This window comes from Zonotrichia albicollis, chromosome 6 (genome assembly GCF_047830755.1).
Source record: "Zonotrichia albicollis isolate bZonAlb1 chromosome 6, bZonAlb1.hap1, whole genome shotgun sequence".
Lineage (NCBI taxonomy): Eukaryota > Metazoa > Chordata > Aves > Passeriformes > Passerellidae > Zonotrichia > Zonotrichia albicollis.
Genome location: NC_133824.1, coordinates 20,265,609 through 20,292,409, shown reverse-complemented (window position 1 = coordinate 20,292,409; position 26,801 = coordinate 20,265,609). Strand labels below are relative to the sequence as shown.

Sequence of the window (26,801 nt, the reverse complement as noted above, 5' to 3'; positions counted from 1 at the left end):
GGAACTTTGGGCTCGAAGAGCTAAGAGGAGGAAAGATATGGATTATTTTGTCATTAGCATTAATTTATGCCACGTGAACAAGGATTATGTACAGTAACATTTGCCTGCCTAAGAGAACAAACATAATAGCAAGTCAATACTTTCTAATCTGCATAAGGAAAATAAAAAGAGGCAAGATTTATTAGTTTTTTACATGACCTCTGCCTGCCAGGACTTTGGCCTTCAACAACTTCATTTTAGTTCTTTCCCCCAAAAGAATTACAACTAAGTTCAGAGTTTGAAAATCATTAATTTAGAACACTGCTTTCTTCCAAATCTCTATTACTCACAGGGCAGTAGCCAGGTTCAAGGACTAAGATGAAATTTAATTAGGTAGAGAATCTTGCCAGAGAAGGTAAAGGAGAAGATCTTTTTAGTGAGGTTATCTGTGCCTGTAATTTGTACACTGCACAAAATGAAGCTGTAGAATTCTCATCTCTCAGGGGTATCTGCAAGAATATCTTCTTTGTCTATTGATGTAGAATTTGGTTTTCTTGTAAATATAGAATCTGTACCTGGTGACTGTGAAAACTAGTTTTTGATTCTTCATGTAGGTGAGAGAAGTTTCTAAATTAGAGTGAAAACTCACTGCATTTTTAATGGGTTAAGAGCTGCAGTGATTATGTAACTTATGGTACCTCATTAAGAGTGTTTCTCAGAAATCTTTAGAGAGGTCTAATGGGCAAATTAAAATTTTGCTGAGAAGAATAATGAAGTGAAGTAGAAAGAATTACTTAGTCAATGATGTAAAAGTGGAAGATAAAGAGGAGTTACAGTTCTTTATTCTGTAAATTTTTTTAATGTTCTTGAGGTCACCAGTGATCAGATGAGACCATGATAGTACCAGTACTGCAGAAATAGCAAATCCTAGCAGTAGTGAGCCTGTGCTAGAGACTGTTTACTTACAGTGGGAAAACCTTAAAGGCATAGATAAGAGGGTAAATATTGGTGAGTTTTTAAGTAGAGCTTTTGCTGACATGGGAGTACTTTTGTATTTTCATGTGCTGACAATGTATTTATTTCTGATTTCATGGTCTCTGCCTGCTGGAATTTTGATAAGGGTCTTATGCTGCATAAAGTGGTCAATGATACTGCATGTGTTTGTATATTTTTTCAAAGTAGCTTCCAGTGGCCATGATTAAATTGTATGGGAATGGTTACATTGTCACTTGTATCTTTAGTGCTTAAGCTGCAGAATTTGCAGTAAGGCAACCAGAAATAAGGTCTCTAGAAAATAGTTTCCAAGTGTAGTAAACTTGAAGATTGATTCAAACTTTCTTTCACAGCTGGTCAGGTGAAGGGAAAAGGACAAATGTTAACTTGAAAACAGCTGTTTTGAACTTGGTTATTGCTATGCCATCTGGAGAGATGGAAGGCTGTTTGTTTAATAGCACAGGAGAGAAATATTTTTACAAGGAAAAAATACAGCCACGAGGAGGTGATGGAGTTGTGTTTTCTGAGTCCTTTTCCTGCCAGAGTGCCAAGGGAGGCTCTAGCAGTGGTGTGTCTGCGCTCTGGAAAGCACTTAGTACCAGGGGGACTTGTACATGCTTGGGTGTGCTTTAAGTATTGCATTTCTGTCTGTGTAATGAGCATTATTTAAGAGTAAGAAGATGCACCATTGGTATGAGAGGTATATGTATATCAAAATACGTCAGAGGACATAAGAGGAATCTTAGAGGCTTTTTTCCGTCCTCTTTTTTTCCTAAGTCGCCTTTTTGGTTGTGCTTTTGATTCTCCATAATCTATTCCTTCTGCCCAGATGGTTTTCTTTGCCTTGTGTGATGTTATGTTGTTTTCTTAGGATTTGTTTTAATACAATACTTTGAAAGATGTGCTGTTTTATATGAGGTTAGGTTGTATTTATTAATTTATTAAAATCTTATTTAATTTTTTAATTATCAGAACTCATGCATCTGGATTATATTTCACACAGCATGAGAGGTATCTGGTAATTCTGATTAGCAGTTTCATGTGGTAGCATCCAGGTGTGTGCCTATTATTTCTTCTCTTGAGGATTTAAAAATTGTAAATGCTGGAAGAAATTATCTGGACTGTACTGTGCATGTCTTAAAAAATCCCTTGGTAGCTACCATAATACTTTTCTGAGATAATTAAACCTTGAGTAAAGGGTTATTGGCATTCTAGGGATGTTTACATACTTGGAAAGTAGGGGTATTTGGGAGAAAGAAAAGCATAGCTTATTAGGCCAATGCTTTCTGTGTAAGCTGCTGCTTCGAGGCATAGTGAACTCGACTTACCTGACGTCTTGAATTGCTTAGTAAAGAAAAAACCTGCCTTAGGCTATCTTAGATGAGGTTTTGTCAATGATTTAAAGATTTCTGGAAGACTTTTTTCCTATAATCCTTTAGAAAGCAACAGGCTTACAGGAACATTTCTGCTTTTGTTAACATGAATCATAGAAACTTGAGAATCTGTTAATTATTCTTCTGTTTGATGATAAGAATTTAATTGAACCCTATCCATGATAAGCAGTGCATGTCAGAAACAGGCACTTTTCTTACTTTTGAAGAAGTGTGTAAGTTTTTTAGAGAAATGGTCAGGTTTATTGTATTAGCTTGGTAATTTAAAGTAGTAGCTGAATTTGTAAAGTCCTCTGGGATGTTCTTCTCCAGCGTGGATCTATTGATTCTTTAGTTCAGGAAATTTTGTACACTCAGGTTGGATAATGTAGATACAGTAGATGCAGTGCTGCTGACTCCTAGGAATGTAGTGGTGAATAGCTGATTATGTGTTCAGGAGGTCATGAAGTCATTCTAATTAATTTAGGTCATCTTAAATCTTTATGCCTTTGTTCTGAAAGTGAAACTGGTGAGCTGTGAGATCATTGTAGTCAATCAATAGTCAGAGTCCTTGCATGAGGGGGAAAGTCCTCAAGAAATTCAGGGGAAGTATGTTATCAGGTTTAAAACACTTTGTGGGTTTTTAGTAATTACGTGCTTTCATTTGAGAAGGAATTAGGTGGAACAGCCTGTAGATGATGTTTTGATGGGTTTGATTAGCTGCCGACACAGATAAAGGGAGTGAGTCATGAATCTTTCTAATCTGTTAAAATCTGCATTTTGTACAAGAACAGAGAATCTTTAATAGTTTGTTTTCCGTGTCTTCAGAGTCTAGCTTAAATATGGGTCTTTTAAATGGTTTTGAAATTGCAGCTTTCAGCAAGGCAAGAAGAATTTGTTACAGTAACTCCTGAACTTTTGTCTGATAGTTTTCACGAGACATCATTAAGAAAAAGTGTTAAATCTACATTAAATAATCTGTATAATTATATATGCTTTGCTCTGTTTTGTTAATAAAAAGTACATCAAATAACTGAATCCAAATGTGATTGATTTTTTCAGTAAAATATTATTTTTTAAAGTACATAATAGGTCAAATATGATAATGCTTTTTTAAACTTATCTTTCTGTCTTTCCCATCAAAATTGTGATAGCAAAATGACTTTATATAAGATACCAAATTAGGAAATCATCACCCAAAAAATGAAGTGCACACTGAAACACTGACAGTGGAAGTCTGATTTGGCTTTGTTGGAAAAGCTCCTCTTGCTGCTTTTATCTTTCAAACAAGCTCTTAAACATACTTGTTTGCAATTTTGCAGAATGTTGAATACAGTTAGCTTTCTATATTAGAGAAACTTGACATTCAGCACTTTAAAGGGCGTGCTCTTTACTACTTAATTTGTGGAACTTAGTAATTGGTACTATGTCTTGCCATCTGTAGAAAAATAGTTTATTTTCCACACAATATGTATGTGTATCTATTAAAAAAAGAATATAGAAAGGAATTTTGTAAGTCTAGACTACATAGCTGAAATAATTTTTATTTAAAGTTTATTGCCTGATGTACCATATGTAGTTGAATAAGCCCATTTTTAGCATACTTTTGTGTAAATGTATTTGATTAAAATGTTATGCCTGCTTAACTAGCTTCAGAGACTTGCATTTCAGTAACTTCAAGATGTCTGCAAAAGTGTACTCTGGCCACTTAAATGGAAGATGAAAATGTTTTTTATGTTTTTCACATTCTTTCTAATCACTGGTATGGTTTAAATTGCATTCATTTACATGTGCTTACAAACCTCTTATTTTTTGCCTTTTTTTTTTTTGTTTGTGTGTTTTTTGTTTGTTATTTTGGGTTTTTAACAGTAAGATTTAATATCTTGTTTAAAATGCTAAGGTGTTAGTTTTGTATAAAAGTACATGGAATAGAGAGAATGTTGTTTATAATGCTTATTAATATAAAGTCTGTGGTCTACAATTTAAGTAAGAAACTGTACAAGTAAGGATTGTCTGTGTGGAGAATCTAGCTCTTGTCAAGGCAACTGACCCAACTTGTGGGCATCGTTATATTTCATTCTTCAATTTCTATTCAGAGAGAAAGGAAACAGTGACAACTGATATCTCAAATCAAGTTAATAATACAGAAAGGAGGACATTTTGACAATTACTTCTTTTCACTTCTTTTTCACTTTCACAGGCGAAAGAAGTTGGTTTGCTTGATGCAGACATATACGGACCTTCAATTCCAAAGATGATGAACTTAAAAGGAAACCCAGAATTAACACCAAGTAAGTGGAAGGGATTTTTCTTGCTGTCTTTTCTGTACAGGGAGCAGCATGGTCCGCTCATGGGTGCCTCCTTGGTGTGGCACAGAAAGGATGCAAACAGAAGGTGAAGACTTGAGTGTATGTATGTATTTATTTATTTGTTTCTGTTATTGACGTTACTTTCAAAGCTGCTATGTGCAACTAGGAGCATATTCAGAATCCTGTTTTTTGTTCATCTTGGTCCATGCAGTCTCATGGATTTTTACTAGAGACTCTAGGGAAGGGAAGGTTATTTATCAGTAGTTTTAAAATTGTTATGTAGTATCCTACAGTAGATAACTTTCAGTTAAAGAACAAAACCCACTAATCAAGGGAAAGAGACAATAAAAAAAAACCAGTAAGAGAAGGATCATTATGGTAGCTTCTTTGAAATGTCATTAAAGTGATTCTGCTTGATTTCTCTTAAGACAAATGTGCCATGCCACTTCACTAATTTGTATTTGAAGTTGTGCATTTAGGAACACAATGGTGGTCACTTCCCTACCAGAAGGTGAAGACAGTAGATAAAACTCCTAATTTTCCTTCTGCTTGGAAGAATTCTGGGGAAGCATAAATTCAGGTAGAGCAGTCTTCAGAGAAATAAGATGACCCAAAGTAGAAAGATCCCATCAAGTCTCTTTACCTTTCAGAAGTTTAACTTCACCCAGGCCAACCAAGGATGGAAGTGAAGAATGGCTTTGTCTTGAAACCCTGTTCATATGATGTTTGAGTGTAAGGCAGTGGGGTTTTTTAGGGTGGTAGGGACACTGGGGTGGTATGGGTTTCGTGATACCTTGTTTTGATTATCCTGTGAGAGAGGGTATGTAAGTAAAAAAAAATAAAAACATGTAACCACATACAAAACTAATCACAGACTGTAGCAGCTGGTTGATGCATTAAAATGTACTTGGATCCGTCTGAAGAAAGTACAGACTGGCCATATGTGTTGTCAGGGAGGGATCGGGGACATCTGCCAGTTCAAACAGGACATAGAAGGGCTTCAGTGAAGTCAACAACTGCAATGTTTGTGGGCAGCAATTGCTAGGTAAAAGGAAAGTTAAATATTCCTTCTGCTTCTTTTCATGCCATGATCTCTCTATTTTTATCATAGAAAGGTTTGGGTTGAAAGGAGCCTTTGAAGGTCATCTAGTCCAACCCCCTGCAATGAGCAGGGACATCATCAACTAGGTCAAGTTGCTCAGATGTCCTGATCTTGAGTGTTTCATGTCTACTACCACTCTTGGCAACCTGTTTTAGCATTTCACTAGCTTCATTGTAAAAAATTTCTTCCTTATGTCTAGTCTGAACCTACCCTCTTCTAATTTACAACTACTACTTCTTGTCCTATTGCAACAGGCCCTGCTAAAATACTTGTCCCCATCTTTCTTACGAGTCCCCTCTAAGTACTAAAAGGTTTCAGTGAGGTCTCCCTGAAGGCTTCCTTTGTCTAGGCTGAACAGCCATGATGTTCTCAGTGTTTCATCACAGGACATGTGTTCCATCCTTCTCTATCTACTCTAGTGTTGTTGTAGAATGTTCATTTGTAACAATCTGAATTTGTGTGTGTATATGGGTATTATGGTTGTTGATCTCTATGTTCTCACATGGTATAAAGCATGCAGAATGAAACAGTGCCAGTATCTTTAAAGGTTTGTTATTAAGCTTGCAGTATCTGCAGACTTAATGCAGAAGGCTGCAGAGGCTTGCAGCCTCTGTAGACTTAATGTGGCAAACTTAGGATTTCTTATATAATTAAAATGCTATCTCCTTATGATTATGCCATGTACACTGGATAAAGAAAAAGTAATATATTTCCATGTACTGATGCACTGCATGTGCTTGTACAGACAGCCATCAAATTGAGTACTTCCTACATTTAAGAACAGAGCTTATAAATGCAGGTTTTATTTAGATAAACTCCTAAGAGAGGAGGAGAGTACTTAGTTTTAGTTATTGGTTTTTGTTATATCTTTTCAAGTCAAAAGGCTGCTGAGTGATAAATAAACAAATAACTGAGCCTTTTCATGTATCATTGGTAGGATTTGAATTCCTGATACAAATGGAAGTATTCTTGCATTCACTGGTGCTTTGAACTCTATTGAGGATGAATGTCATACAGGCTGTGTTTTCCCATAACAGATTTTTTTTGCTATGAATTTTGTGTTTGAAGTGCATTGTGCAGTATGAACACAAAAAGGACTATGTTGTGGTGCTCAAATCTCTCTTTTCATGATGTGACGTTGACTTTTGTTTCCCCAATTTTTCCTCACTATCTGAAAAATGGATTAGATAATTTAGAATTCTTTGGTCATTTTGCTTTGTATTTTATCAGTCCATACCTAATTTAAGTCCTTGTCTTGAGCCACAAATTGCCCAGTCTGTTTCTTATGGTTGTACAAATCAACTTGCTAGGAATGCTAGAACTTAAGACTCCATTCACTCAGATATTGAGCAGCTCAGTTTTGTTTCAGTGACTGGATTTTTCTGGTAAACAGCTGAATAGAATTCACTGTAAGCTTTGTCTTAACCTGCTTCAAGCATTGTTAGAAGTGCAGAATTCAATGTAACAGAAAAAAATTGGAAGATTTCCCTGAACCGAAACTTTTGCTGTTGTCTTGTAAGCACTGACATTTTGATCACTGAAATATATTCTTTCTACTTCTGTGTGGAATGCACAAGTAAATACCAGAATTTAAAGAACATACCCTTTTTACAACAGACAGAAAAATGAATTTGTATATTTCAAAAGCTTGACAGATGACACAAGTCTGCTGAGAAAGACAGTAGTTTGGTATGAATAACAAGATAGAATTTGTATTTCAGGGATTCTGTTCACTACTCTGTGTATTTTTAACTATTGAGTTGATGAAACTGATGAGTAACAGCAAGAGAAATACTGTCAAAGATGGTTTAATTGCAAAGTAGGAATGACATAGGAAACTTTAATTAAAGTTTAATCAAGGATTCCTTTAATGAGTGACAGATGGGATAAGCTTGCAAAGAAGTGATCAATCATAGGTGTGTGTGTATATATATGGTACATATAGAGGTGTATATAAATATATTGATATAAAAACATGTAGGATTCTTGTACTTTTCTATAATGAGGTTTAGTGTTATCATCTGGTTTGCTACTATATTTTCAAGAGTAAAACAAACTCTGAGGAAATACTGCATACCAACTGAGAGAGCCCAGGCAGTTCTGCGTTACAGAAATGTATAAACTATGTCTACATAACAATAAGTCAGTTCAAGACATTTTTCATAATGTAGCACTCAAAAAAAAAAGTTTAAAGTCTTAATGCTTTCTTCAGTGTGAGGCATGTATTTGAAAATGAATCTGTAGAGTAATCCTGGGAGGTTCTGAGCACTTCTGCAATCTTTGATTTCTGTTTCCTCTCTGACATGAAAAGGGATTAAGGATGCCCAGTACCATACAAAATAAGTCCACGCAGGAGTTATTGCTTCTGAATAGAGGTTATTATGGTCATGCTATAATTTAAGCATTCAAAATAAATTGAGAGTTCTTAGTGAGGAGTCTGTATAAATGGAAGATACTACATTAATTTAATTTTGCAAAATGTAGTACATTGAAAAGTCTGCTAACATTTAATAGGCTGTCATTCAAAATACTTTAAATGGTCAGGGAAATATTGGTTAATAAGTTCACCACTGAATTTAATTAGCTAATGGAGGATTATCTAACTATGGAATTAATATTACCATCAGCTACAATATATATATGCAAGGCAATGCTAATAGCATCAGTTACAAAAGTATTACTTTTATTCTTTCCCTAAGTAATTTAATTAAAAGCAGTTTTCTGGCTTATTGAATTGCGTGATTTCATTTTTTTTCCTTTTAAATCTGCCATTTAAAACTATTATATTGTCAAAAACATTTGCCATTTTGCCAGATAGATAAAGTTTCTTTATTTAGTTTGATTACGAAGGTTTTGGTGAGTAAATCTTTGACAGGTGACTCTACTCTTAGTATTTCAAAACTTTATTGCCATTTTATGATAGCTTCAGTGTCTTTCATTTCTTAATAAAATAGTATATTCAAAAGATCAGTAGTAGACATCTATTTTCACAATTTAGAATAGAATGTAATTTCTTAGAGAAAGCTAACAGTGTTTGTGGCTGCCCCATTGAATCGGATAAAATTGCAGGAACTATAGAAATGGGCACCTGAATTTTTTCACTGGGGTACATTTGCATACCTTAAGACTGTGATTGCAGACTCTCTTAACAGAATGTGAAAATTTAAAATAGCTTTTCTGTTTAAAGATGTCTGCTGGAATAGTGTTAAGGGATTGTGGTGCATTCATTTGAGAGTCATTAATAGAAAACTGGGAGTGGACTAGTGACATAGACAAAATATTATGTGTTTTGAAGAAATTCATTGATGATAAATAAATGATAATGATTATGAAGAAATTTATTGATGTTTGCTAAGGATTTAACTTTACAAAGTTAAAGTTAAATAGTTCAAGTAAAGCTTGAAGTCTTGAAGTTGTATTTGTCATGCTTTATCAGTGGAACAGCATCATGATAAATTTTTAAAAAACTCTGCATTTGATTCTTTAAAAAAAGTATTTGTGGCTGATACCAGCTCTTGATTGGTAAGTGATTTTTAGATTGTCTATAGTCTAGTTATATGTTTTATTGATTCTATTTTGAAAGGAGCCTGAACTGAAACACTTTGTTTTACTTTGATGATGTCTTACCCCAATTTATCTGGATGGTGGAAGTACAATAGTCCCAATGTGTACAATGTGACAAAATAATTAATGAAAGTGTTATAATTTATTTTGGTTTGTATTTTGGAGGCTTTGTAAATGTGATCAAGTAGTTGAAAATGAGAAGACTACTTGAATGTTTAATATTCTATTCTGGACCTTGCTATTGCCCTCAAACCTGTAACAATAAACCTCAAGGTGGATTAGTCCAGCTATTGTTGAGCTCACTTGTGGAGAAAATCAAAGACCTTGGAAGGGAAAGGAGATGGCAGATACACAATTATTCAAGTAATTATTTATAGGCATACAGCTGTTAGCTGCTGTTTAAAAGGAAAGAAACCTCTAGGGAATTAATTTATTAAAATTTTATTCTTCATTATAAATAAATTCATACAATTAAAAAAAGTATAAGATGAGAAATTTAGTGTAGTAATTAAAGCTCCTTACTGAGACCAGTCTTTTTGGATAAATGGCAAATGAAGTTTTACCAAATGCCATTCCAGCATAAATTACTGAAACACTGTGACCTGAAATAATATATTTGAAGTACTTGAAGGCAGATTTGTATTACTCTTTCTGTTGTTAATCCTGTGGTGCAGTAATTCCAAATTATTTGAAGTGTGGCTAGCAGATACTTACTATATTATAAAGTTTACTCTTAGTGATACAAATGGTTTTTTGGTTCAACTGGTATAAAAACTGGAATTAAATTGCAAAATGGCTTTGTTATAGGAACATGATAGGTACTCTTTTCATTATACATGCATAAACAAAAGAAATAAATCATGCTTTTGTAGACTGAATGTATTTACCTTTTTGCTTATTTCAGGGGAATAAATGTTTCCATTTCTCTGCTAGAAGAAAAATTGAAGGAATGCAAGTAATTCTGAATTTTCTCAATATTTTTACCTTGCAATTTCACTTTTGTGCTTTTTTTCCCTTCGTGGGCATCTTGCTGTAGTCTCTCTTTCCTGCTCTGCAGTACAATGTAGTGGCTTTTCATAATAGAGAAATGAAGCAGAATAGATCAAAACCAGGAAAAAAGTGGTTTAATCCTTTCCCTGTAGAGCCCAGAGGCCAAAAGTGACAATAAGGGTTGAAAAGCTAGCATCTCTTTCCATTTGCTTTAGCTGATGGTCATAATCATTTATATATTGAATGTGATGCCATATGGTGTGGGATATCCTTTTTGTAACTTGAGATCAGCTGTTGTGGTTGTGTCCCCTCCCAGTTCCTTGTGCACCCCCAGCCTGCTTTGCTGGTGGGGTGGGCTGACAAGCAGGAAAGACACAGACTGTGTAAGCACTGCTTAGCAGTACAGAAACATCCCTCTGTTATTAACACTGTTTTTGCCAGAAATCCAGAACACAGCCCCATACCAGCTACTAAGAAAAAAAGTAACTCTATCTTAGCCAAAAGCACAATTACACATAATTCTTTGAACATTTTTTTTCCTCCCATGTTTTTTCACCTAAATTTCCTTTTTTTTTGGGGGGGGGGGAGGGGCAGGGCAGGGGTCTTGATTATAGTATTTTACAGTATTGAACCTAAAAAGGCTGAATTGACACAACTGCCTTGAATTCTCTAGTTTTGCTTTGGAAGCAATGAAATCCCTAGTTAACTGGAATGTTTTTTTGAAGTTGGTTCTTAAATTAAAGCTGATGCATCTCTGCCCCTGGGGTTCCTGCTGCTCCCCGTTCTGCTGTGCTGTCTGGCACCCTGTTATGTGACTGACCAGGGCAGCCCCCCTGTCACAACAGCAAGTCATTGCTTCAAATGACATGAGCTTTCCCAGAGGTTTTTGTGTGTCAGGACAGATGTCTGTCCTGTTAAACTGAATGTTGGGTTAGTCTATTTCATTCCTTGTGGATATAATGAACTGAAAGGACCCGCCTAAATTAGTCTAATAAGTCTTTTGATCCACTATAAATAGAATTTTTGTCTCCTTGGGGATCTGAGGGCATTTCAAAATGTGGGTTATTTTAGCAATTGTAAGGAAGATATTTGTGATGGAAAGTAATGGCATGATGCTTAAAACTAGCCCTATGTTTTAAACCTAACAAGTCAGTGCTGCCTTAAAATGTAACAAAGATGTTTCTAAATCACTGTGCTCTTTATTTGTGCCAGATTTGCTTTTGAAGTACAGTCTTCCAGCAGGCAATTAGTTATTTTGCTTTTAGGTAGGACTGCTGAAGTCATATCTGCAAAACTGTTCTGTTAATGAAAAAGCTTTTACAGAGCCTTGTTTCCTCTGCAGTCTGTTGGGAGGAAAAAAACTGTAATGCCTTCTCAGGTAATGGGACTGGTAGACCCTCTAAATACGAGAATCAAATCTCCTGGGAAAAGTTGCATTTCATTATGCACATATTTCATGAAATTGAACGGTGAGCATTATTATGCTCTTTAAGTCTCATTACTAGTTTGCTTTGGTTAAGTATTTGGGATGTCTCTGTGGTTAGATAACACTATTAGTGCAGGATGTAATGGGCAATCACAGCCTTCCTTGTGTGGAGCTCTTCAAGCTTAAAATCCAAATTGTTGTATTTCTGGGGCAATCCTGGAAATAAACGTACAACACAGTGTGAAATCAAGCCTGAAGTCTCAATTAGTCTGTCACTTGCCATAGAATAGTCTAGGCTTCTGGCATAAGCAGTTAAAACAATGATTACATTTAAAGCAAGGAATTAAAATTTATGACTTTGACTAACCTTTTGGTGACAGCATCCTTTACCCTCTTTCATAGATTGGTGTCACTGTTTTATTTTAAGGTACCTTGGGGCCCTGTTGCTATTCATTCCTCTCACCTCTGTGGCATTTCTTTCCTCTTTACCATTCTGTTGGTGAAGTTCACTTGCCTTTGCTTAGGAACCCACTGCTACTTTTAAGATGCCTGGAGTGTGGTGTCAGGCTTCTGGCTGTCCCTTCAGAAGGTATGTCTCTCCCTATGCCCTCTGTCAAAGCTGCTACCCGTGTACAAATCCCAGCTCCCTAAGGCATCCAGAGTGGCAGGAGACATCTATGTTTACACAAGTAAAGCCCAGTAATTTTTTTACTCTTCCTGTCCAATGGCTTCCTTCTGTCTGTCTCCCAAAAACCCCAATTTTCTTCTTAGTTCAGATTCTTGAAAACTCAGAGCAGCTTTTCTGCATTTGCGCTTGCTGAGCCAGTGAGCTCAAAATACATTTTCTAGGGTATTGCATGATCCACTACATTGATATTTAATAACCTGCCTTTGCTTTTTGTAAGCAGTATTATGCCTTCTAAGGAGGTATAGCACAACATCTCTGTCCTGTGGAATAACAGTCCACCTACTACCTGATGGGGTAGGAATGAACGTAAGCTTGTGCTTGTGCTGTTGCTCAACAGACTACTTCCAGAAACTAAGCCATGAGTTGGAATGGCTCCTTGTGGTTTAGCCCTGGACTCCATCATGTGTGACTGTTATTTGGGAAGACAAACACCATAAAGTTGAATGTACTCCCATTTCTTTTTTTGTCTCCCCAGTTTATATGCTGAGCATGAGGCCATATTGTGTGGGATATCCCTTTGGTCAGCTGTGGTCACATGTTCAGGCTGTGTCCCCTCCCAGTTTCTTGTGTGCTCCCAGCCTGCTTGCTGGTGGTGTGGCATGAGAAGCAGAGCAGTTTCTGACACAAATTTTCATCACAAATGCAAAATGTATCACCATGCCAGCTACTGTGAAGAAATGTCACTGTACTCCAGCCAAAACCACATGCATACAGGTATATAGATATATATGTAAGGTAGTGCTGTACACACCTTCTGTGCTCTGCTGACCCTGTGACCCTGGCCATTGTTGAACAGCTATGTCAGTCGTCTTAGAGAAAACGTGGAGTAACTCAGTTATCTTGTTAGGATAATCTGTTTTCAAGGCTGGATTTGTTTGGGGAGAAAAAGCTTAGTAAAAAATAATTACAAAATGCATCTTCATTGATGTAATGAACATCCATCTTCATTACATCAATGCTACTCTTCCCCATGTGAGTAACAATTCAATCTTCAGACGAGTCCCAGAACTATTTTAATCAGCAATCTGCTATAATGCTTTCATGAATTTGCACATCTGCCTTTTCTAGTGCCTTACTTGTATTCTATCAGAAAAGGCATTTACTGACATGTCATTGGTGCTACGTTGATCTTACAGATCTGATTTTGGATTTTCAGAGAAAACACAGCAGTCTTTTACTTAGGGCCATCAAGATGATTGGAAAATTGCAAACTAGGCAATCTCTTGGCATAGGTGGTATGGTATTGCTGTGTGTTGTGAGTTTAGGAGATCTGTTTTGTTTTGTGTTAAATTTTTGGAGCTGTATGGTAGGCTTCTGATAACAGAAAAGCATACTCTAAAAGCAATGGGAATTAGAGATGTTACTGAGATCTCATTAAGCTAAATCTTCTTTAGATGTTATGTTTTAGGAAATCTTCATGAGACCCACAGTGAAAAAGGAGGAAGTCCTGTTGCTTTTGATGAGACAAGGGCGATTACCAAAGCCCACTGAAGCACTTTTAGCTTTAAGATTAGTCTTAAGAATGATTTTTAGCAGTAGGCAAACAGTGGGGAGCTCTGCAGTATTTTGTATTACTTTGAAAATATGTAGAACATTATAGCCAGAATATACAGCAAGTTGTGAGTTGTTCCTCTGCATTGTATAAATTTGATTAAATCTTGCTGCTCAGAGCATTTTCTAATCCTTGTTGTTAACGAAAGAAAATAAGATGCAGTTTTAATAAAAGGAAGTTCTGCTGCTGAGAAATAAACCATACATATATTTTTAAAAGCAAAAGCCCCTTTTGCTGCTCTGTAGGTCAATGTTTATCTACGCACAGAACTCTCCTGTTTTGTGAAGGAGAGAGAGATGTTGGAAGGTGTGTGAGCTCAGCCTGTGTGCCTGATCTCGGTGCAGAAGAAATTGTCCATGCAGGTAGTGGATGTTGAGATGTCTCTGTATGTTTGACTCACATAGTGTAGAGCAGTTGGACTGAACTGAGAAGTGGCTTAGTATTTTGGTGAACTTCCCAGAATAATGCATCTTTTCCATTCATCTTACTCACCAGTTCCTGAGCCTCATAATCAGCAGTCAAAGCTTGGCCTCCCCTTTTTGTTTTGTTTTGTCTTAAAATTGCCCCTATTTCGTGGTAAGAAATGAAGGAAACCTTGAGTCTGCAGTGGTATGCACTGTTGCAAGTACATTTTTCCTACTACTTCTTTTTTTAACCACTTTCTTAGGTAAATATGTTTTTTTAACACTTCTATTTTAACTTGTGGGGGTGTATATCTTGTTTACCAAGCCACCAAAACAGTGCCTAGATGTGGCTCTAGGCTGATGTTCCAATGTCATCACTCTCTTCATAACTGAACTGTTACTGCAGGGGGTGAAGTAAGCCTGTGATTGCTAGAAATGTAGTTAGACAGTATAGTACCACCAAAGCAAGTCCAGAGTCAGCACTGAAGAGCTGCACAAGTCAAGAAGACTGCACTGGTGCAGTGTATCAGTCCAAGCCAATCTCTTTTTCAGCAATAGCTTCCAACTCATTCCTGAATGCAGTAGTCATACAAGTGATTTGTTTATCTTCCTGTTTTGTTCTTTTTGATTTGTAAACCAAAACATCCAATTTATTCTCCACCATATTTCTACAAAATTACATGGCTTGAATGCTCGCTTACTTGATTGCTTGAAAGCTTTCATCTGTAGAGTTTAGCTATTGAATTTGTGTGCTCCTGGTTGTTATTTTGTCTGAATTTGGAGTTCAGCTTTGAATGCTCTGTTTTTATTTTACTCACATTGTTTATTTTACTCACTTAGTTTTTATTTTACTCTCTTTATGTATTTTATTTGGGTGCATCAAGGATTTCTGTCAAAATCTGCATTATAGTATATTTTCTGTTGTTTAAAGTATTCTTCCTATTTTCTGCTAGTCCCTGCCTGTGCATGCTCTTCTGAGATATCAGCTAGACCAAATAAAATGCTATTTGTTCTTTTTTGTGAGTGTGTATGCCATTTTGAGATAAGGTGTGGATTTAGATGGTAGAAACCACAAGGAAGGGTTTTGGCTTTTGTGATATTTTGTTTTGAATGCCTTCTTTTTAATTGTTTTGTTTGCTTTCTGCTTGCACACCCCTTTGTCAGCAGAACAATTACAATATTCCCTCCCTGCTTTTTATTCTTGACACTGGAGGCATAGGAATAAGATGTATGACAAGGACAATACATCTGCAACATTCAAGTAAGAATCTTTTGTTCCTACAGAAACTTTAGAAGTCCTACTGATTTCTATCAGCCTGAAGAAATCTGGGACTAATTACCTGGAGCTGTTGACAATGTATAGTTTAGGGATGGTTTTATTTGGTATCTCTACTCTGGGGTTTCTGTGGCAGATTTAACAGAAGGAGACAAATTCCCAAAATCTCTGGTATGTTAGTGGGAATACTCTTCTGATTCATGAGATTAGTGACTAGGATAGATTAAAAAATAAGAATTGAAATCTCACCATGTTGTATGACTTTGGTTTTGTTCCAATATAAATGACTCAGCTTTTAGTGATTCCTGATAGGGAGTCAATGCCTTCCAGCACAGAGATTTCATAAAAATAGATTGATTTTGGCAGCACAAAGTGACATTATTTTATGGGCAAATACATTGTTATTCTGACAAAAGATGAATGGTATTAGTAAAATGTAACAACCTAACAAAAGTGGAGTCAGATTCTTGGGCAGAATAGATAAATCCATACATTTAATGAAGGGATGAGGGGGAAAAAGAACTATTTAAATAGAGAGGGAAAATTGCTCTTAAAAGATAAAAAAAAGTGTAAGCTTATTTCTTTAAAAAAACCCAAAATACCCTAAAACCATCTCCTCTCCAAAAAAAAAAAACCCTTGTTTGCTTTTGTTTTAGAAAATCTAATGAGGCCCCTTAAGAACTATGGAATCGCATGGTGAGCAAATGTTTTTATTTAAATCAAGCCTCTTTTCAGATGTACTTGGTATTGTGCTGTAAAGCTCAAGTTTCTGGTTTGTTGTTGCAGCATGTCTATGGGTTTCTTGATAGAAGAGACTGCCCCAGTTGTGTGGAGAGGGCTCATGGTAATGTCAGCTGTTGAAAAATTGTTGAGACAGGTAAGGCTTAGTTATGTATTTCTGCTTCAAAGTAATCACTTATTTTGAAATGCATTTTACTGATACATGAGTGTCCATGACATTTTTTTATATGTTATTAGTGAGCATTTTTGTGTCTTGGTCTTCTTAAATTCAGGTAAGGGGGAAAGTTGATACTTCTATGTTTACCTATCCCCCTCAAACAGAGCTGTTGTTCTGTGCCTTTGATGAGTGAATTACCCCAGTTTGCCTTCCATTTCATTCCTTTTTATGTTTCTTTATGCAGTTGTTAAAAAGGCATTTTGAAGTTGCCTAAGGATTTGAATGTATAGATATCTATGCATATCTACAGCTGTATTCCCTTATGTGCTTGTTAATTCATCAGCACTAAGAATTCTTGGATGGCATTTGAAGTGACAGGTACAGGAAAATCATTAGCTACAATCTCTGTGTAATGCAGATAGATTGTTAGTTAATAAATCTTCTGGCATGTAGAAGCGGGATGACTTCTTTATTCTGTGGCAGATTTTTTTTCTTTTATTTTGAAGAGATCTGTGGAGTGCTAATGAGACAAATAGGTGAAAAAATGCATTAAGGTTGCATGTTCAGACTTTGAAGTGACCCAGATTGTTCACAGCTGATGTCCATTCTAGGAATCTACTGTGTACAGCCTGGAGATCACAAGGTTTCTGTTTATCTTATTTAAATGCTTCCAAATACTGGGCTTCTTTAACAACTGAAAAGAATAATTTTTTCAGCCTTTTTCCATTTTTACTGAATTCTCCTTTAGCACAGATTTTAGAATAGTGGCACTTACTGCTCTGGTGACGGAAATCATACGTCTGCCAAAACTTCAGGAAGAACATCTTTGTCTAGAATTGGCCTTTAAAAGTAAGGGGTATCCATGCCAATAGCTGTGGAGACCATTCTGACCTCTCTGTGTGCTGTGTTGCGCTGGCTGGCTCAGGAAAGCAGAATGTAAAACCTTGCAGGTAGAACTAAAGTTAGCACCTGCTGTATTGGCACGCTCTGCCCTGGGAGAGCGGAGGCTGGCGGGCGCTGCAGTGCCGTTCCCCAGTCCGAGTGTCCCAGCTGGGGAGCGTGTGCCAGCATCCTTGGGCAGGGTGCTGGTGGTGCTGTGTAATGAGCTCGCTGCTCCCTAGCAACCAGTGCAGTTACATGCTGGCCAAGCATGCTGTGGGAACGAGACAAGTCCATTAATGCTCAGGGCATCACTGATTTCCCTGGCAGTGAAACCTTAGCTGTGGAGGAGCAAGGCTTTATGGCTAAATTTCTCCTGCCCACATGCATTTTGCTTCTGCCTGATTACCAGGTTAGTCTGAAATCTGAGCTGGAAAAGTTTGTATCTCTTCCTTTGAAGAGAAGCTCACAGATCACAGGGAAAATGAGCAGTTCTGTCTGATGTCCAGAAAGGAAAAAAATGCACCTTCCAGACTGAGATGTGTTATTTTGTTGGTGAAATCTGTAATCTCCCTTCTGCAGTAACCAGCCATTCTCAAGAATGATTAACTGCAGGACCAATAGTTTAATGACTTTGGACACCTAAACAAGAGAGAACTGCAGCATGTGATGATCCTTTTAAAGATATTATTGTTCTGTTTTAGATTAGAAATAGTTTTGTGATCTGTTGATTGCGATCTTCAAAAATTTTTGTTTTTTCTTTATCTGTTCTAGTTGGTCTTAGCTATTACCTCCTGTTTAACAGGATAAAGTTGCTTCCAAGAATAAAATACTTCTGCTGGTATTTAACTGTCTAAAACTGTATATTCTTAAGAAATAGCTTATCTCATTAGCTGCATAGAAACCATTTAAATTAGCTCCCTAATTTAGATTTGTAGTATAATGTAAGTGTACAAAGTTCCTGTACATTCAGACAACCTGCTAAAATACAAAGTTCTTAACATAGGTAGTTCAGCCTGATAGAAAACATAGATGTTCCCATACTTCTTCCCTAAAAGCACTGGTGGTATTTCATATTTGTGTTTACTGTTAGATTGTGGAGAGGTTTTCTAATTGTTTGATAGCATCAAGACTGTGCATTCACTCTGTGAATAATTTTGGATGTGTTTTCTTCTTTTCCATATGAACAAATCTGTTTTCCAGAATTTATCATGCTTCTGATACTGCAGTAAAGCATTTGAATTGCTTAGTTTCCAAATTCTGTAATGGGGACTTGTTACCTCATAAATATGAGTGCCTGTTATGAGTGTTTCAATGCTTGTCTTACACTTGGAACTGAAAAAAATTTCTGGAATCCTTACTCTTTTAAATATATTTTTAAAATATATACATAATGCTTTTTGTATATACTTACTGCATGTGATCTCCCTCTTTGTAATACAGGTTTATTGAATAGTGTCAGACTGGTAGATAACAGGCAATAGTAGTGAAATAGTGAGTGTTGAGTGCTTGGTGTTCTTCTGGTTGTGCATATCTCATGAGCAAGGTGGTTTTCTGCAACACATACCATTCTCCTTTAGCAGAATTTGGGGGAAATGTGCCTTATAATACCAAACAAAGTAAACAGCTTAGGATGCTGTATTACTTTCATTACCTATATATTGATGTATGTGTATCAAATTAGTATATAAATGAAAATATAGAGCATATTCTATAGCAGAATCATTGGTTAATAGAAAAGAAGGAAAGTGATGATCTTAAGCTATTGAAAGAACAAGAAGAAATACAGAAGGAAATTATATTTCATGCATAGTGAAAGTGAATTGCAAACAGTAATGGAACATTTGATCTTTATAAACATATGCATAACTCTTTCTGTTAAATATATCTCTAGTTTATATGTCTTGAAATTGCCCAAAATTTTGTTGTGGCTGAGAAGTGACTTCTTTGTTAACATAAGATGTACTGTAGGTCTATTTGCACTTCAGGATGGTCTATCACTTATCTGGGTTTTGACTCTTATTTCCCTGTCACAGTTATCTTAATGTTAAAAGTCTTTCACCTCTGTTAACACTTCTTTTGAATCTGGCTTGCCTGTAGGTGAGATAGAAGAGAGTATTTTTTTTTTTAGTTTGAGTTGTTAAAGATCTCTCATTTCTCTGAAGGTATAATTACAGTCCAGGTAAGGAAGCTCTCCAGTGCCATCCATGGTACTGGGCTTTTCCTCTGTGGTTTTCACTTCACTTGAGAAGCTGCCTACTCTTTTGTCTGGTCCCATTTACTTTGTTCCTTTACTCTGTGTATCTTGACTCAGTGTGATGGTATTTGGTTCAGATTAAATAACCTACCTCAAAACTCATCATCTTGCTGTATTTGTTGTGGGACTGACTTATGATTAACCTTTAGGCTAAGCACAGTAAAGATACGATATTTTTTGAGAGTTGCCTAAAGCCTGTGCTCAAACAGTAATGTGTCTGAAAAGCTGTTGAAATAAGTATCAAGTAGGTAGCTAAGAACCTTAGAAATAAAAAGATTATTTTAAAAAAAAAAGGCAATGCAAGCAGAACTTGCTCTCTGATTTGAATTGCTTTTTCAGCAGGGATTTCAAATACTATTATCACTATCCCATACACTCTGTATGGCAAGTCCTAGCATTTCTAGCAAAGTTCCATTCATTCTCTTTTCTGTCTTAGGGCATCTTAACAGTTGATGGCAAAGAAACAATTAGAAGGGTGCAGATACAAACCTGCTGTATGTCTTGGAATGTGTTATGGCAATTGTTCTGCCAAAGGCTCTGTGAAAAGAGAAGTCACTGTGCTGACTGCCAATTTACTATCTGCTATAGTCATAGAAACAATACAAATGGAAGGAGTTTCCTGTTTAGGGAGTAATCAGTAAAACTTTTAATATTAAAAGATAGCAAGTGTTGTTTTCTCTGATCTTGGATTCACTGTCTTATTCCATGTGTGTTACCTACGTGAACTATTGGCAGAGAAGGAAAAAAAAAATCAATAGTCTGCACACAAGTCTGCTTATCTTTTTAAAAAAATCAAATAAAAATGGGACTACAGATAAAATGGAAGTGCATATTTTATTATGTAATATTCTCCTTGTATCTTTGTCCTATCAGTAGATAAAGTTATATCACTACTGGAAGCAAGTGTTGCCTACACAACATGGATTATAGATACCAGCAATTCTCTTTTGTGTAAACAGTCCCCTTGAAAATAGCCTAGAAGTCTGCTCTATTTTCAAGGCATGGATCTCAGGTTGATGAACAACCCTTAATAGGATTTCTTACCCTGACATGACATTTTAACCTATGTTTTTGCAGGCTAGTCAGATCTTAAGAGGCAGGACTCTTGTATTTCTTCCTTATCATAGTTTTCAAGAGTATGCAGAATATTTTTTGCATCTTTGGTATATTATGGCTATAAAGCAGAGCCTCAATGCTGCCAAGTGTTTGTGAATCCTAAAGGTCCTGTTGATGTATTTGATAAGGATGAAGCCATGTTCCCAGAAAGATGAAATTTTTCCTGCAATGGCTTAATTCTAATGAGTCCCTAAAATGCTCTTATTGTCATCAAATGATAATTCCTCAAACCCTTTCTTCCTGCCAATTTTAGCACCACTTCAGCCTCTGTTTTAGTCAAGGTAGGTGTTGAAAGAAAATTAAAATAAAACAGAGTTTCACTGGGATGGATATAATTAGAAAGGAAGAATACAGGGAAGTTAGCAGAAAGCAAATTAAATAAAACTTCCAATGCAGAGCCATTATCAGAAAACGGAGGGGGAGCCTTGCACTTTGATGCTTGGACAAGCTTTTGAATAGGACTGTAGTCTAAAGATTCAGCCTTACTCTTAAAACAAATTGAAATCAGTTTGTGATTATTTAAGCTGTACATAATTTTGAAAATTTGGCTAGTGGTGAGGACTGTGTGTGCTTCTTTCTTTCAAAGCCAGCCCCTGCCAGAGATAGTGATGGTAGCAATTATTATCTAGTGGAGTGTGTGAATGTATGTATATGTACTTGGACCTTTTTTGTGGCATAATTCTCTGATGCTCAGCTATCGTACATAGGTAGTTGCAGAGTATATCATGTTGTCACTGTGAAGAAAATTAACTCTTCTTCAGCCAGAACTTGCACATGTACATTGTGGGGAAAAGGGAAGATACAGACCATGTATTGTCTTTTGCCTTATGTTTTTGGAAATTTTGTTCTGTGTTTATGCACTGTTCAGCACTGTAGTGAGTTATCATTTTTTGTGAGAGATACAGAGACATACAAAGACTAGTATTTACAACTTCCAAATAAATATAAACATTTTTCTTTGATACTTTGTTATATTTATACAATAAATTTATAAGACCTTTTTTCTTTTGAGCACAGTACATTTTATGTTCCTTGTCTGTTCATATGAATGACACATATCTGTTAAGAATGCCTGAGATCAGTGTAAATGTATCTCTGGTATTCACCAAACTGGTGTTCTTCAGGACCTAAATCTCTTTTGCAGATACATATGCAATTGCTGAGCTTTTGATTGTACATGCTGCCTTACCTGTATATTCTCCAGCAAAGGGCCATCAAGGTGATACTGGGGCATGGAGCATGTAATGTGCAAAGAGACACTGAAGAACTGGGTTTATTTTGTTTTGAGACAGTTCAAGGGAGATATGAACTGCTGTCTTGAACTACGTAGTGGATACATAGAGAGAAGATGAAAGTAAATTTTTTGTGGACATGCACATTAATAGCACTAGATGTAATGAATGTGTGTTGCAATATATAGTAAGAAATGTGAGGGGGTGTTGGTGGTTTGATTTTTTACAGTTGAAGCAATTGCATGTCAGAACAGGTTGCCAGGAGAGATCTCAAAGCTCTCTTTTGAGAGATATTAAGAACTCAGCTGGGCAAGAATCTGAGTAACCTGCTCTAAGTTGTTTCTGCTTTGTGCAGACAGAGGTCCCTGAGGTCTTTCAAACATGAGTTGTTCTGTGATTCTGGGATTAGTTCTAAAATTGGCATTCCAGTGCCTACTTGACTGTCGGTCTGTAACTCCATTAAAGCTCAGAGAGAAGAAAATGGTTCTGCCTATCACAGAAATCATTGGTTAGAGCAGTCAGTCAAAACCTGAACTGAATGTAGGTGTCTCTCTAATATGACTGCCTTAATCACTCAGCGAGGGAGTCATACCATTAAGTGTTGCAGTCAAATGAGCATGTTTCAACATAATGACTGGGACCATCCTTTCCTCAGTAGCATTTGTCTTTTTAGACTGTTGAGGTGCTGAGGTGGGGACAGAAAAGTAAAACTCAAATAGGCCTTGTTTCTTGAATGAGCATCCTTACTATGAACTATAAAAAAATTAGAAGAAATACATATTTTGTTTTCCTATCATACCTGTTGTTTTTATACAAGTACCTTGATCTAGGAGAGGTTTGAAGCATGCATTAATGTGCTCTCAGGCACTAAGAATTGAGTAGGGATGTCATAAAGAAGTTTTGCTGAAGACTGCTGAAGAACTGCTGAATTTTTTTTTCATTAGCTTTAGTAGTGTCCTGTCTAGTATGCAGGCATGTATGAAACTCAGACTAAGAGATCTGGCTATTCTCTGTAGTGCATGGAGAACCATACATTGATTTTGTTTCTTTCTTTGTTGAATCTTGCCATCAGTGTCAGCCCTGAGTAATTTAAATTCCAATTTGACAAAGAAAAATTCAAAGATGGTAGCAAAAGTGTTCTTAAAAAAGCAAGTACAATAAATCTTTTATGTCAGATTTTTTTAGATGAAAGTAAGCAGGAATGAGCACAGGAGTGGACCCTGGAGACATGAAGTGAAGGCTGCCATGTTTTTAAGTGTTTTCTAAACAGGAATACTGGTGGTATTTATTTATATGGAAAGTTTCAAAATATGGACTACAGGAAAAACCTAATGCTGCTCTTAGATTTTTTTCTTTGACTGACAAAGGCACCTACTATTTTTTCTAGCTACTGTAGGTTAGATGCAAAAAGGGATCTTAGTATTGCTGCACTGAATATTGGAGTGCCTCAGTGATTGGTGCCCTGCTTGCAGGAAAGGAAATTTAAACCAAAGCCTGGGCTGGAGCTACTGCATACCTGGGGTGGTGGGAATACATCACTTGTCATTCCCAGTGGTACTATTTGAGGGAATTTTCCCCTCCTCGATTTATCTCCATATTCTTTGGCAGTATCTTAAGATAATAGGTGCAAATTTGGATTTTAAGGGTAGCAAGAAATTGTCATCCTTTAGGTACATTTCTTAAACAAATTGGCAGAAAGTACCCCTTTTGCTGTGTTTCATCACTTATATGGTAAATGTCAGAGATGAAATTATTATAGTGTGGGCAAAAATGTCTTATCAGTACAAAATTAGTGAGACAGTATTGGTGGATGGGAGGGAGTAATGAAATGGGAATTAGAATGGTATATATTGGGTCAGGAGGAAGACAGTAACAATTTGATGGCTCTGATTTTTTTGTAGCTACATTTTCAGTGAATTGAAAGGATGCACAGAATAGTAATGGTGAATCAATGCTGAAAATTATTCTTATTGTAAATGTAAAGATCAAGTGAAGAAGGAGCACTGCTGTGGAGCCAGATGATTTTTTTTGTGTGGATTTTATTTTTAACACTTTTTGGTTTAGGAAGGGAGCTCTATCAAGAGATGAGCATTGAAGGTATTTAACTTGTATTATGGCACTAAATTTTCAAGACAGGAAAAGAGTGAGATGGTGCAATGGGAACTTTTAGCAAAAGGGGTAAGAGGCATTAAATAGCTCTTTGTTTTGCAAACTTTTGTAGTATTTTCATGTTCTGGTACAAATGCAAGTCTATGCACACTTCAGAAGATACTTCAGACTTCTATGCATCAACAGGAGATACATAGCAGAAAAGTATATGCTTAGTGCAGATCAATACAGTATTCCTCTTTCTATGTTTTGTGCTTTGGCAAATATCCATCCATCTTAGGATACTTGCTAATTTCAAAACTGACATGTGTTTCACAATATTCATGTGTTTATCCAATTTATCTTCAAGTAATTGAGGCAGATAGCCTGTAACAGATATTTACAGTTTACATTTCATAGAACTAAACAAAGCTGCTATATGTATATGCTTATATTATGAACAACAAAGATTGTAGTTTTTTGCATCTTTGCAGCACATAATGCTAAAATACAGTACTTACAGTGTCACTACAGTGGAAGATTTGCCAGCTTTTCTATGATTACAAAAATATTATTCTCTTTATTTCTTCTGTTTTGAGATGCCTCAGCCTAAGGTGGACGTGGAGATGGTTAGATCAGGCTAAAGTCTGTTACCTTATAGTTTTGGCAAAAGGAAAAAATTAATCAAAGCAATAGGAGTAATTGCATCTTTAGAGATTTTGAAAGCTTTTCTGTTTTTATTTTTGTGATCTAGAGTATGAGAATGAAAAGATCTGGACGTTTCATCCCTAAACAAAATCATTGGTATTATGTATTTGTTCTATTTAGAAAGGTCCTTTGCTATCGGAGGTATTTTGGAAAGAACAACACTCAGTGATAAATAGTGACTGAACTGCCTGTGCTAGAACTGCACTAGGATATGCCACTAAGACTGCATCTACAGCTGAAAGATGGTAAACAATAACTCCAAATGCTTGTGAGATTTTTCTTGTGTCTTTAATAAGCTTTCCTTTAAATCAAGGAAGGTCAAGTTTCGTTCTCTTGTTTTATCACTGAAATTAAGGAAACTGTTTCAAGGGCAAGAGAAGATGACCCATTCATACCTTACAAAAAGTGTTTTAAAATTCTTATACTAATTTTTTGTTATGTTTATTTTTCTGACACTAAAGGACAAATAAACTAGTTTCTTCTCGTTCTGAACTGACCTAAATCAATGGAAATCTCTACACTAATTTCTACACTATGGTTCAGCTGTGATGTTGATGTTTAGAAAAGCTTCCTACAGGAATTTGTATAATCATCACTAATTTGCTCATATGTTAATAATCACCTTGAAAGGTCCTGTCTGTCCAGACAGAACTGCCTTAACCAGTCCCAATCTATATGTACATATTTAAAGAAAATGATGGTGCTTCTGGAGATCAGAAGCTGAAGGTTGATGCAGAGATGTACTGTAGCCAGAAATGTGGGAGATGACAGAAAGCTCTTTATTTCCACTCCTCTGTCCCCCAGTTAGAATACTTTTATTGTTACCCTTTGACTTGTGTGTGTTTTGGGGTGGGTGTGACTGAATGAATATGGGCTTGTGTCTTTTTGTTTCCAGCTGAAGCTACAGAACCTGTTCTCTTGCCTTTCTTTTTTTAATGAAACAGGATCCATACAGTTCCCTGTTGCTTTATTGGCTTGCATTAGCAGCTGATATGAAAAGGGATTATAGTTGCTGAAAGGAATTGACAATCATAGAGAGAAGTGTTAAGAAAACCAGAAAAACCCAAAAACATTAGCCAACATCTTACTGCTGAACTGGAAGCATTTGCAGTAAATGTACTTTAAATGTCTTTCAGGATTAAAAAAAAAGGCAAAAAAAAAGCCTAACAGCAGAGTGAGAATGTATTTACAGCAAACATTTCTTGGCCTGGTTCCTCAGCTGTCATGGTTATGACTGTGCAGTTACTGCTGCTGTGGGAACAGGCTGGGAGAGTGTTTTCTTTGCTCTACTTCCAGTAGTCTCATCTTTCACACATATTACACAGGTATGCGTGTGTCTGCTCTCCTTTGCATAAAACAAAACAAATGCAAAACATGCAACTGTTTTGCTGGGTTTTTTGACCAGACAGGAAGAAATGGCTGAGAGCTCATAAGGTCTCAAAATGGCTGTGCTGGGGTTAGATTTTTTATTTTTTCCCTCAGGGTTTTAAAACAAAGTAGCATAAGGTTTCTCTGCAACGAAGTTTAAAACTTTGTGCCTAAATGGCATCCAGCATCATTCTTGGAAAGAGGTAGTGCTTTAAGCATGATTTTAAGTGTTTGCTGAACAGGAATAGTGGTGGTAGAGGAGCAAAGGAAAGAGAAGAAACTGCTTGTTTTCTTTTCTAAATAAAACTTCCATTATTGATGCAGACTTTTTTTAAAAAATGGGAGACACCTAGTGCTGCTCTTCTACTTTCTTTGTTTTTCCCCACTAATAAGAGGGTTTGTTTCTAGCTGCTGTAGGTTAGATGCAAAAAGGGATGTGGGCATGGCTGTGCTGTGCCTAAGAGACTGATGCCCTGTCTGCAGGAGTGAAAAGTTAAACCAAAGCTTAGCCTGGAGTCACTGCATACCTGGAGTGGTGAGAATACATCACTTACCATTCTCAGGGGTACTGAGGGATTACTTTGCCCACCTGGAGGTACCTT

At 36.3% G+C, this 26,801-nt stretch overlaps 1 protein-coding gene across 10 annotated transcripts in view; it reads left to right on the top strand.

Moving 5' to 3' along the window:
* Nucleotides 1-26,801, top strand: part of NUBPL (NUBP iron-sulfur cluster assembly factor, mitochondrial) — a 118,122-nt gene that overhangs the window by 9,291 nt on the left and 82,030 nt on the right. For 3 of the 10 annotated variants that reach the window (XM_074542705.1, XM_026792830.2, XM_074542708.1), the window contains 4 exons: nucleotides 4,543-4,633; nucleotides 15,591-15,638; nucleotides 16,310-16,349; nucleotides 16,440-16,530. In XM_074542705.1, coding sequence (XP_074398806.1) covers nucleotides 4,543-4,633; nucleotides 15,591-15,638; nucleotides 16,310-16,349; nucleotides 16,440-16,530 — 270 coding nt within the window. Of the gene's footprint in view, nucleotides 1-4,542; nucleotides 4,634-10,251; nucleotides 10,273-15,544; nucleotides 15,639-16,309; nucleotides 16,350-16,439; nucleotides 16,531-17,701; nucleotides 17,843-25,021; nucleotides 25,077-26,801 lie in introns of those variants that run through there. The other 7 variants (XM_014267867.3, XM_074542709.1, XM_074542706.1 and 4 more) reach the window with 6 other exon arrangements.